The following is a 12,738-nucleotide window of genomic DNA, read 5'->3' as shown; positions in this document are numbered from 1 at the left end:
TACTTTGTTGGATGATATGTTTTCATTTAAGTGCGCATGTATACTCATACATGTTAACTTTGTCCTCACCTGCTTTTTTTGCCTGAATACATTGAGCTTATTCCTTTTATTAATGTTCCGTTTGAAAAGAACCTGCCATCTATTAGGAAAATCAGATTCTTTGTTTTGAAAAAAAAGAAGGTTCATATCTAACTCCTATTCTGGTTTGCATTTGCAGATCAAATACTGTAAGCATTTATTGAAAAATGACAATGATAATTTATTCCCTTCCTAATGGTAGCCCATGAAGGGTGGTGAAAAATAATTCAAAACAGGTTAGAAAATGATTTGCTGTTGACATGGGTGGGTTTTGCAATAAGTTGGCTGGTTTATCCCTTATGGACAAGCCTGTTAAGTATTTATTCATTCAACTAGTATTTATTGAGTATTGTGTCAGGCACTGGGCTTCCTTGGCAGCCAGAAGTGGTCTTGCCCTCATGGAACATTTGACATAGTGAGGAAAGTGGGCATTAATAGATAGTCACCAAATAAATGTAAAATCATAACCTTATTAAGTGCTGTAGTAGAAGAGAGCTCTAGAGTATCTGATGGGAAACCTGACTTTGTCAATCCTAATGAAGTGCTTTTTTAGCAAAGATTTGGACAATGGAGAAGACAAATCTTGGCGAGAGACACGTGAGTGTGTATGTGTCACAGCCTCACATAGATCCCAGGGCAGATATCCGTAGATACCCATGCACCTGTTTTACAGGCATTTCCAGGAAAGCAGTAGCTTCTGCGATTCTGTCAAGACACCATGTCTTAAGTAACTCTTGGAAAGCACATGTTCATACAGGCTTTACAGAGCAGTTTAAGGAGCCCTTTTCATTTATGGAGAATTACTTAATTTTGAATAATGGCGATTGCTACAAACAAGGACAGTTCAAGTAGGGGGTATGAAGTACTAAGGATAGCAGTGGTTTCCCATGTAGGGCCTGGGGACCCCTGGAGCTCCACAAGACCCCTTTCCCATCTGAGGTCAGAACAGTTTTCAGAATACTGAGACATTACCTGCCTTTTTCATGTTCCTTCTTTCATGAGTGTAAGTGGACTTTTCCAGAGACGAGATGATGTGAATTTAGCACAGCAGATTGAATGTAGAAGCATATATGAGAACTCCACTATCATCTATTAAGCCAGCCTGTTAAGAACTTTGCAAAAATGTGAAAGAATGTCATTCTTCGTATTGTTTTTCTAAACATTGTTATTTTTGTGCCAGTGTTATTTATGGCAACGTGTAATGAGCTTACTTTTATCTTTTTTTAATGAATACGTATTTCTAAAATTTGCTTTACCTCCTAATTATTGATAGATACAACCCACATAGATGGAAGTTCTTTTGGGTCCTTGATAAATTTTTTAAATGCCAAGAGGTTTTGAGACCAATAAGTTGTGAGAACCGCTGAAGTATGGCATTCTACCTGACTTTGAGCATATTACTTAATCTCTCTGAGACGCAAGGAGTCTGTAAAATGGGGATGATGATCAAAGTACTTCCCTCATAAAAGGATGAAACGAGTTAGGGTATGTCAAGAGCTTAGAAAGTACGTGGCCCGGAGTAAGCGTTTGGCATGTTAGCTTTTGTTATTATTCCCATTTAATATGGAAGCAGAATTTATGTGAATCCAAACACGACTGAGGCACTGCTGCTTCAAATTCTTGCCCGTGTTTGTGGTCATCTAAGTCGTTTTGGTAAAATACAGTGTTCCAAAGCGAAAGAAATTGGATTTTGTAATTTTTCTTTTGAGTGGCAGCAGCGGTTTTCATTGGCACATGGCCAGGGTGTGAGGTTTGAAGACACACAGCTTCAGAATAGTGTGGAGTGCTTTCTCCGCCTGCCTCCCTGCCCTCGCAGTCCAGGCCCTCATGCCCACAGCCAAGGTGTGCCGCGTCCGGAATCCTGGTGAGCAGGTGCGCAGATGTTGTTTGAGAAAGCTCCCCGGAGATCGTGCTATGTCTAGGCTCCAGTGTCCTGGATGGTGAGCTGGAAGGAGGGGCCACATTAGACAGCATTTCATTCAGCCCCCTTACTTTTCAGATGGAGGAACTTTCGCCCAGAGGGATGATTTGTTCATACGGACTCACTCAGCATATTAGAGGCATCCCAGGATGAAAACCAGCATTCTGATTTGTAATGGAAAGAATACCAGCCTTAGAATCAAAAGAACTGTTTTTAGTCTCTGCTGAAAAGCCTTTGGTGGTCATCTGACATTGAGCAGTGTACTCCCATCCTTAAGACTTTGAGTCCTTATATTTGTAACATGGAGATGAAAATATCCATCCTCCCAAGGTTGTGAAAAGCATCAAATAAGACCTCCCACAAAGGTACCCGGGATGTGTCCTCTCAGTAAGAGTCTGTCTGATCCTTTGCATGTGAAGTCCACAGAGGGGCGCATCCCTCTGAAATAAACAGTTGTTTTCAGAACTGAAAAGCCTGCCTTAAATACTGTACTTTGTAGCTTTGTAACAGTTTCTTTTTTTCTGTCTTTTTAGGACAGCCCAGAAACTTACAGGACCTGTGCCGAATTAAAATTCGACAATGTATAGGCCTTCAAAACCTAAAGCTACTTGACGAACTACCAATTGCCAAGGTCATGAAAGACTACTTAAAACACAAATTTGACGATATCTGATGTACACAGAACTGTGAGCAAGATTAGGAGTTATATTCCAGATACTTAAAAGGCTTTTTGCCTTGCACAAAGTATATCCTATGCAATTTCTGATTTGCTGTGAAGTCAGAAAGCAGGTATACACCTTTAGGTTTTTTGTTTGTTTGTTTGGTTGGTTTTCATGGTAGGGGAGGGATTTTTTATATATATATATATATATATATATAAACACACACACACACAAACACACACACATCCCCACACACACACACACATCCCACATGCTTGAAGGTCTTAATTTGGTTTCTTGGTCCAAGTTTAAGAGGTCCAAGCTTTCTATACAATATTGCATTTACAAAACTTGTTTTTCCAAAATGACACAAGCAGGGCTGAAGTGGAGAATTTACCCTTTCCAAATTTATGGTTTCGTGGGCGCGCACGATGGTATGAACCGGCAGAGCACTTGTTAAGGTTTGGAGGCACAGCTCCACCCGGGGTGGGGGGGTGGGGGGGATCCTGGGTTCTACTGGAAAATCCCCGAAGAAATTTTTAAAGTAATGCTGTCACCTCATTCATTTTTAATGAGTACAAATTGGCGGTTTCAAACTGTTCCTTTCCTAATTAATGTAGCTTTCGGATGACATAAATCCAGTACCTCTGCTTTCCTGTTGGTGTGCTCTTATTTTTTAACTTATTTTTTTAACAACTGTAGTACACTACCCGGAGACATTGGAACTCAACTTCTGTCTCTAGTTGAATCGTGCTTTTAAAAAAAAAAAATTAATGGAAAAAGAAGATAACTTTATAAAGCCAGTGTGTTCTGTTTTTAAAACAGTGCCTCCGTGCAATACTCTTTCTGGTGTATTTTATCCATTATTTCACTTGATGTTTCTCATTCCACAACCGGCTCCAACATGCCCACAAGGACAGGAACCGCTACTTTTAATTTTAATTGCAGAACCATAGTGTGTCAGTTGCAATTTCCATTGTAAGCTTTGTCGTTCACTTTAAGCAGAAAATTTCATATCCTGGTGGTAGAGTCTTCCCTAAAAATAGCCCAAAATATTGTCAAACCATTTGGCTTTAACGGTTCAATAATTCAGGGTGGTTTCATGGTGTTTTCTTTTTTTCTGTTCTTTTTTTTCCTCTTCCCAGTTTAAAAAACGATTTCTAAAGGGTACAGTTTCGAATGGGTGCGCAGTTGTAAGTCTGGTTAATTCCTGTTATGCTAATTAAACATTTCCTATTCATTTTAAGGTTATGCACAGTGAAACTCTTCTGGACGGTCGTTTTATTTTCTGGGTTGATTGGGCATACGTTTGCAGTGTAAACATGGTTATGATAATGTGTACCAACGGGAAAGGTTCCAGAAGCATTAGGGATCTATGATGATGCCCTTAGAAATGTGTTCTGTGCTTGATTTGTCATCGTATTGGTTTCAGAAGAACCTTTTCAAATATCCCAGTATTGTTCTTAGTGCTTTGGGAAATTTCAAAATATTTACACACTAGTAATAAATTTGTTATCAGAAGTTTACAAGATGAAGGGCTTCTCTCGTCTGAATTTCTAGTTTTAAGTCATTCAGTATAAAACGTTTTCATCTGGAAAGTGCAAGCAGAATTAAGAATCTACTCTGGCTTTACATTTTTTAGAGAGCCAGCAGCGCCATTTTCTCAAGCACAAAGTCTGTTCTCTTGGATGCGGAGTAGCTTTGGTGTTGGAGTATCTGATCTGCTGTAGGCATTGCATAGGTTTATGAAGAACAAGAACGGGCAGCTTTGGAAACAATGATTTGGGGATTGCTGATGGGGTACATGGACTCTTTTGCGGGGAGCCAGTGAGAACGTGGCCAGTTTTATAACCATTCCAAAACTAACTGGAACTTGATGGATAGAAATGGGTCATCTCCATCTTCCAAGAGAGAAAGTCCCTTTTGGAAGTGAACTGTGTTCTCATTCTTTTAACCAGTGCCCAAGTCAGAACTGAGACATACTTGCAGCATCAGGGGCATGGCATGGCCAGAAATGAATTGAGTGTTACTTCCCCCTCAAAGCCCAGGCCTTTAGGGAGGCGAGGAGCTGGGAGGGCGCCTGGGACCCTGCACTCTGAGCAGGAATATTAACATTACCGTCACACAGGGCTTCTTTCCTCAAACGTGTGTATTCATTTATTCAGGTAGATTAAAATGATTTCTTTCCCCAGCCATTTGGAGGTTTCCAAACTAAGTTAGCCACTGAGTTTGAGTCAGGGAATTCCAAGTAAGAAGATCAGATTAAGGTAAATTCTTTGTTCTGTATTGCTGCTGCAACTTCGGAAAAAAATTATGAGAGCTCTTCCTGGAATTGAAATTTCTATTTAACGAAGAAGTGGATAATTCCATTGTTTATTGTTTGAAGTTTGATTTACCTGGAAGCTTAAAGAGAATGTTTTGGTTTTGTTAGTGAAATCCCAATCACATACCCTATTCAACTACAACTAAAACTTCAGTCTCAAAGGTGGTAACCAGTAGAATACAGGGACGATCGTGCAGGTCCGCATTTGAATTTAATTGGCAGGGATGCATTCTGTGGTCACGTCATGAGTAGAGAGAACAAGTATTTTCAGAAGATCAACTGATTGGTTTTTCCTGAATCTTCACCACAGTGTTCCAAACATTATCAAATTTGTCACTGAGCCTTCTATGTTCCTTTTGGAATTTATTGTTTAAACCTATTCTTAAACCTTTATAAAAATATATTTGGCAAGTACACCAAAGAAACCAACTCATAAAAGATTATGATCATTAATGAACTGCCAACCTCATCTTTTGAAAACAGATTTTTTTTGTGTGTAAATATTTGTGTTTATAAATGTACAGCAGAGTTAAGAGTGTTTTTTAGGTTATTTAATTCCCATATTTCTAAACTATTTACTACAGAATAATCCACGCTTGTTAGTTTGGAGGACTTGACTGTTTTGTTTTTTTTAATTCATTATCAGTCATTCTTGGAACAGCATTTCCGCTAGAGAATTCAGTGTTCTGGCAAGAGAAAGAGTCCACATCTGGAGCCTGAGGAGTCTAGAGTGATTTGTCAGACGCACACCCTAAGAGACAAGAATGTATAGTTTCATTACCAGAGTGGACCATATGCAAACAGATTCTAACTTCCCTGCAGGTTTGCTCAGTAGCCCAGAATGTGATTGGGATGAGGCCCTTTGCCCACAAATTTAGCTTTCATGTAACTCCTAGTGTTATATCATAATGTATTTTGTTCTTCCTTTGTAATGTAAGTTTTGCTTTGGGTCAATTTGAATTAAAAAAAAAAAAACTTAAATCTGGTTTAAAACCCTTTCGGAATTGTGTTTTATTTCTAGTCTACCTTAGCTTTTTCATATTCTAGGCTGTTCGGTGAAAAGAAACGAAGATCTGTCTTTCATTCGTCGGCATTTTAGATCATTGGGAACTGCATGGAGAGCGTGATCCAGAAAACAGCATCAGTTTAGATCAGAGAAGGCAGTTCTTGCCCCCTCCCCCAATCACTTATTTCGCCGTGTTCTGCATGTACCACCACAAAAGAGTGTTGATTGAGCACCAAGCCCTTTTGGGCCCAATTCACCTCTGCCTCATGCCTGCCACACCTTGACTGAGCACAGAGTTCGGACCACATTGTTTCTAAGCACAGAACAGAATGATTAATTGGAGGTAGTTGATTAGTCTGCAGGAGATAGAAGCAAGACAACTCTGATTTCACACTTCCTTTATGTAATATAAACACAGTTTGATTCAGGAGAGACTTCACACTACTGTGAGTGACGGTGTGCTGAGGAAAAGGGAGGGCAGACAGTTGAGACGGAGCACCCCGATGCAGAAATAACCGATATTTTGCAACTAACTTTGTTGAGGACTTGTCCAGGGTTTGGCACAACCAAAGGCCAAGAATGGGACATTTGAAACCGTTCCTAATGATCAGCAGGGGAGTTCAGATGTGAAAAATAGCTGTGTTGCTTGGAAATCTTGAGGTCATTCCTTTTCCAATATGATGTAAGTAGTGTTTTGTTTTTTCAGCTGACAATTTACAAAAATGGCTTACTAGCTATTGATAAAACAGATTATCTACTTGATAAAAAAATATTTCCACATCCCATGTAGCAGCGTTTCAGAGAAGAGAGAAAATGGATTTGTATCTGCTGCCTGTATTTATGTAACATAATGTAACTGTGTTCTCTTAACACGTCTTACGTGTTAGAACTTATATGAGCTTAAATACCAATAAAGATTTTAAATATCCACTGCCAGATATTTAGGCCCGAGTTGCTCTAGACTCCTAAGATACAAAGGTAATTGGTCTTTATTCGGTCATTAGTTATTCGGTCATTACCATTGAGATGTCTTAAGTGTTAGATAACTGAGGTGTCAAGTCGGCATATGGCGCTGCTGGATCTCATGACTTTTCTTTACGCTGCTGGTAAATAGTATTTAAACTTTTGTAAATATATTTCTTTACTAAGGGATCATGATGCCTTTTATAGGTATTTCTTTATCTTCCAGAAGAACTCTGTGATTCCTGAGCGACAGTTAACATTCTGAATCCCATTTGGAAAGACTGAGGTGATCTGCGGGGAGGTCCTGTAAGAGATGGTCGGTGTGGGAATGAAACCCTGAGCTAGTGCTGCTGCTCCAGCGCTCAGTCTCTTGTCCTGAAGGAGTGTCACACTCAGTATTGAAATGTGCTCTTATGTTTCCTTCATTCGCTGACGCCCAGAGTGCCTTGTGCTGCGTTTTCCATTGCGCATCCACAAACCATGCAATTTATCAATTCTGAAGATCCATTACGGGTAAAGGATCAGATTCCAGGGAATTACTCTCTTCTGTTGCAGATAGGACCTTAAAAAAAATTCATATAATTGTTTGTGGTTACTATAAATATGTTCTGAGTCTTGGTTTATTCCGGCATCTTAAAAATCATGCTTAGCACATTTTTTATGTTTCCTTTTAATTAGGAAATTGTTTCACATTAGTTAAGTGTGACTTCTTTTACATTACACTAAGTAGTAATGAAGTGATTCACTTTTCTCTGAAATAGTATTTTATGAATCAGAAAAGAAGTGGCTTAATTTGGACAACAGGACTTAGTTGAAGTTGAGAGACTCGGTCACATGATGAGTAGGCTGTGCCATTGTGACTGACACAGAGGTAATCCAGCTGCAGGGAGTTCCTATTTTATCTGGCAAACGGAGTCCTATTTTTCTTGCTGCTCAGGCTTGAAGCTAATGTTGCTTTTCTTCCTCTGATAGTGTTGGGTCAGGTCACTGCTCAGTTTTCTTTTTCTTTACTGAAAAAAAAAAAAAAAAGACCATTTGTAGGGGTAGGGCATGGGTTTACAGTACATGACCATTTTGTATTTCTCTAGGGGCTTTCTAGGTTTTCCCTCTCTTAGTTCTGGCCACTTAACCCTTTAGCGAAGTACATACACGTGCACAAGGTATGGCCTTGGCCACACCAGGTTGCTTTTGTGTGCTGATTGGAGAGTTCCCAGATTGTTTGTTTTTCCTGCCTTACCTGGGTAGAATTCTAGCTTACTACCATTTAGGAAGAATGCCTAGCAAACTAGTCAGGGCTACATCCATCTATCATCTTGGGTAGCGCCACAGAGGAACAGATTGCATTTCTTCTTGGTTTATTACCAGTGCTCTTAAGAAACCATTTGCTGTGAGATCTTTGCACAGTGAGCTCCTGGGGGACAGATCCTTGGTCTTATTTGCCTAAATCTCAAACAGTTCCCTTAAAGCCTCCAAGGAAACCAGGAACAAGTGGATGACAGCATCAGCTTTTCTCAGTTCCAAATCTCAGGTAAGTGGAGTCCTCATTCCTGCCAGTATTGCCTTTTGCTGTTCCTTCCTCCTCCCCTCTGTCCACATCCTTCTGGCCTCCCCTCCACCATAGTCACTGGGCAGCGGACTCACATGATCGACCATGCGTGACACTGTGATGGCAAGCTTCCAAAGAGAGACTGCTGGACTCTGGCTGCAGGGAATTCTGTCCACCAGGAGACTGCATCCTGAGCTGGCACAGCACATCAAGCTTCTTGAAGGATTCCTGTTCCCGTTGGGGCAGTGGACACTCCATGTATGTCCAATTCAGCATGTCTAGACAGGGATCCCCGACTCACTGTGTATCTCCATGGGCTACAGCCATGCTTAGAGCTCTCCTCAGTTCTCAGGGCAGCTAGATGGGGACCGAGGCAGAACCCCTGGCCCATCACTACCCTCCATGCTCAGCCTGTAGAGCACAAATCGTATCATTTTCTATGTAGTAGGAAAGCACCAGCATAGGTGGCTCTTTATGTTCTTTAACCTTCTCCTGAGTGCCTCCTTGGCATGGTGCCTCACAAAGTATTACACAATCAATATTTTTCAAATGACTGAATCTCGTCCAAACCCTTCCTTTTACAGGTGGGAAAGCTGGGCAGTTGAGAATGGAAGTGATTTGGTAGCTGTGGCCACGCACGTAGTGACTGGCGGTAGGGCATAGAAGCCAGGCTTCCTCAACCCCTGCGTTCTCCGGCCCTCCCGGGACTAGCTGGCTCTCCTCTCACTGGCACCAGTTGCTTCCCATGAATAGCAATTGACCCATTGTTCACACAGCAATGATGGGATGAGACACACTTTGGCAAGAGTTGGCAGGGCTCGGGATTTTCTATACCTACTTCCTAGATTTAAAGCCCACACATCCATACACTGCCTGTAATTTCCTACAGAATGTTTTCTGAAAATTCCATTTTAGCCTCTGCCACAACTTTTTGAACTGAAGAGAAACAACTACGATTCTGGAGACGCCCTTAGGAAGTACACTGCCATCCTTGTGAGGGTGGCAACAGAAATTCTCGGCATGCTGTGTTTCTGTTTTGCACTGCATGTTTACAAGATGTCCCATAACTGGATACATGAGCCTGTACTGAGACCCCTGTGGCATTCAAACTCAAGCTTTTTTTTTTTTTACCCCTTTCATCTTTCATGCAGGCAACTAAGATTGATAGATGTTCCCATCCTTCCATCACATTTTATGATCTCTTACATTCATGATATACATTCCCATTGGGAGTTAAGGAGACCTGCCAAGGAGTAGAGGGAGAAACTTGGATATTTCATCTTAGCAATAAGGTTGAGTTGAAATAAATATCCTTGTATCAGATAGCAGCTAATTGTTGTGTACACTTTAAAATAGATGCTTCTTTAAAAAGCAAAATAAGAAATAGTTTTTTATCTGGAGGCTTCTGAAGTTTGTATGTAGGGTGCTGATAAGTTTTCTTAGGGATTAAATCGTTACCTTCAGCAATTAAAAAGTAAAACTTGCAGATTTAGAGGTGGGGGGGGGACCAAGTGTCAGTCACTACTGACATGGAAGGTGTCATGTTAGTTTAACCCACAACTATATGGCCAAGTAATCTTTAACAAAGTAGAAAAAAAATATCCAATGGGGAAAAAGTCTCTTCAACAAATGGAGTTGGGAAAACTGGACAGCAACATGCAGAAGAATGAAACTGGACCACTTTCTTTGACCATACACAAAAATAAATCCAAAATCAATGAAAGACCTAAGTGTGAGACAGGAAACCATCAAAATCCAAGAGGAGAACACAGGCAGCAACCTGTTTGACCTAGGCTATAGCAACATCTTACTAGACATGTTGCCAGAGGCAAGGGAAACAAAAGCAAAAATGAACTATTGGGACTTCATCAAGATAAAAAGCTTCTGCACAGCAAAGGAAACAACTAAAAGCCAGCTGATGTAATGGGAAAAGATAATTGCAAATGACATATCTGATAAAGGGTTAGTATCAAAAATTTATAAAGAACTTATCAAACTTAACACCCAAAAAACAAATGACCCAGTTAAGAAATGGGCGGAAGACATGAATAGACATTTTTCCAAAGAAGTCATCCAGATAGCTAACAGGCACATGAAAAGGTGCTAACATCACTCATCATCAGGGAAATACAAATCAAAACCACGGTGAGATACCATGGCACACCTGTCAGAATGGCTAAAACAAGAAACAGGTGTTGGTGAGGATGCGGAGAAAGGAGAGCCCTCTTGGCACTGTTGCAAAGTGGTGCAGCCAGTACTCTGAAAAACAGTATGGAGTTTCCTCAGCAAGTTAAAAATAGAACTTCCCTACAATCCAGCAATTACAATACTAGGTATTTACCCAAAGAATACTAAAACATTTGAGAGGGTACGTGCACTCTGATGTTTATAGCAGTATTCCCAACAATAGGCAGACTATGGAAAGAGCCCAAGTGTCCCTCAACTGATGGATGGATAAAGATAATGTGGGGTGTGTGTGTGTGTGTGTGTGTGTGTGTGTGTCTGTATATATATATATATATATATATATATATATATATATATATATATATAACTCAGCCATCAAAAAGAATGAAATCTTGGGGCATCTGGGTAGCTCAGTCAGTTGAGCATCCAACTTTTCATTTGGGCTCAGGTCATGATCTGGTGGTCATGGGATCAAGCCCCAAGTCAGGCTCTGTGCTGGCAGCCTGGAGCCTGCTTAGGATATTCTCTCTCTCTCTCTCTCTCTCTCTCTCTCTCTCTCCACCCCCCTCTCTATCTCTCTCCCTCTTCTTCCCCCTATTCTCTCTCTCCCTTTCTCTGTTCCCCCCCCCGACTCTCTCAAAATAAATAAATAGACATTAAAAAAATGAAATTTTCAACAACATGGATGGAGCTAGAGTGTATTAATGCTAAGGGAAATAAGTCAGAGAAAGATACCATATGATTTCACTCATATGTGGAATTTAAGAAACAAAACAGATGAACGTATGGGAAGGGGGGAAAGAGGGAAACAAACTGTAAGAGACTCTTAATAATAGAGAACAAACAGGGTTAATGGAGGGAAATTGGTGAGGAATGGGCTAGATGGGTGATGAGTATTAAGGGCACTTGTGATGAGCAGTGGGTGTTGTATGGAAGTGATGAATCCCAGAATTCTGAAACCAATATTGCACTGTATGTTAACTAACTAGAACCAAATAATTTTTTTAAAGGAAGGGTGTCCAATTATTTTACCCTAATTCATCAGCCTTTAGAAGTATGATGCTTTATTCCAGAAAGTATCCATGGAACATTTGGAGGTCCCATGGTTAAAATCACAGCACACATGTCAATAAGGTGGTCATTTCACTTCCAACTTCCTGTCAATCCCAATTCAGGGTAGATTTGAAAGTTAACACCACCACCTCCCCACCCCTGGCAGGTGTTTCTAAGGCATGAGTTGTAGGGCCATTAGGGTCTCTACCTGCCGGGGTAATACCAGTAGTGGAGAGATGAAATCCCTCGCCTCACACCTCCTCCTGGGAAGAGCTCGTCCGGGGAGGAATGGGTTCAACACATGGCCACAGTTCCATAACAAAATCCAAGATACACCACCAGGAGCCTAGAATTGAGACAGCCAGAGCTGGTAGCAGTCTCTTCCTTACCTTGGAGCCCCTTAAAGAATAAGGGATGGCCTCACCTGAGTCACAGAAGCTGTGGGCCTGGGATGCAGCAACTTGCTACAGCCTGTTGAGCACACTTGCCTTGACTCCTCATTCCTGTTCAATCTGTCCTCCGGTGTATCTGTCCCATAATACATAAGTGATGAATGTGTTAACACACCCCCACAAAAGCGTGTGTGTGTGTGTGTGTGTGTGTGTGTGTGTGTGTGTTATTCCTAAAATAAAGCCTTAGATGAACAGAGATGAGATTTTGATCAAAGAACAGTGTTGGACAGAAAACTGGCTCTCATGGAAGTAGGGCAGGCCTGCGTGCCTCTGCAGAGGTCAACTCTGATTGTGTGTCATGACGTGAGCAGGACTTCCATGTTAGGGGCCTGAGTATTTATAGTAACCGGTTAGTCAGGTCTAGAAGGGGATGGGAAACTAAGGCAAGGAGGCAGTGGAGGAGCTGGTGCTCAGGAATGAGTGTTAGCTGGGAGATCTGTGGTCGGGGGAGCAGGGCAGGGGTGTCCCGTCCTATTGGACACCCAGCCCGAACCCAGGACAGTAGTTGGGATTGCCTCTTGGGACGGCTTCTCCAAGGCATTCCTGT

General features: G+C 41.2%; 1 protein-coding gene across 2 annotated transcripts in view; it reads left to right on the top strand.

The window, feature by feature from the left end:
• Positions 1–10,643, top strand: part of ASB7 (ankyrin repeat and SOCS box containing 7) — a 56,638-nt gene extending 45,995 nt beyond the window's left edge. The window contains exon 6 of one of the 2 annotated variants that reach the window (XM_049614009.1): positions 2,533–10,643. In XM_049614009.1, coding sequence (XP_049469966.1) covers positions 2,533–2,672 — 140 coding nt within the window. In that variant the 3' untranslated portion in view covers positions 2,673–10,643. Of the gene's footprint in view, positions 1–2,077; positions 2,467–2,532 lie in introns of those variants that run through there. The other variant, XM_049614010.1, reaches the window with a different exon arrangement.
• The last annotated feature ends 2,095 nt before the right edge of the window (positions 10,644–12,738 follow it).

The sequence above is a fragment of the Panthera uncia genome, assembly GCF_023721935.1.
Source record: "Panthera uncia isolate 11264 chromosome B3 unlocalized genomic scaffold, Puncia_PCG_1.0 HiC_scaffold_1, whole genome shotgun sequence".
NCBI lineage: Eukaryota > Metazoa > Chordata > Mammalia > Carnivora > Felidae > Panthera > Panthera uncia.
Note: the sequence above shows the minus strand (reverse complement) of the source record. Positions and strands in the feature narration are given on the sequence as shown.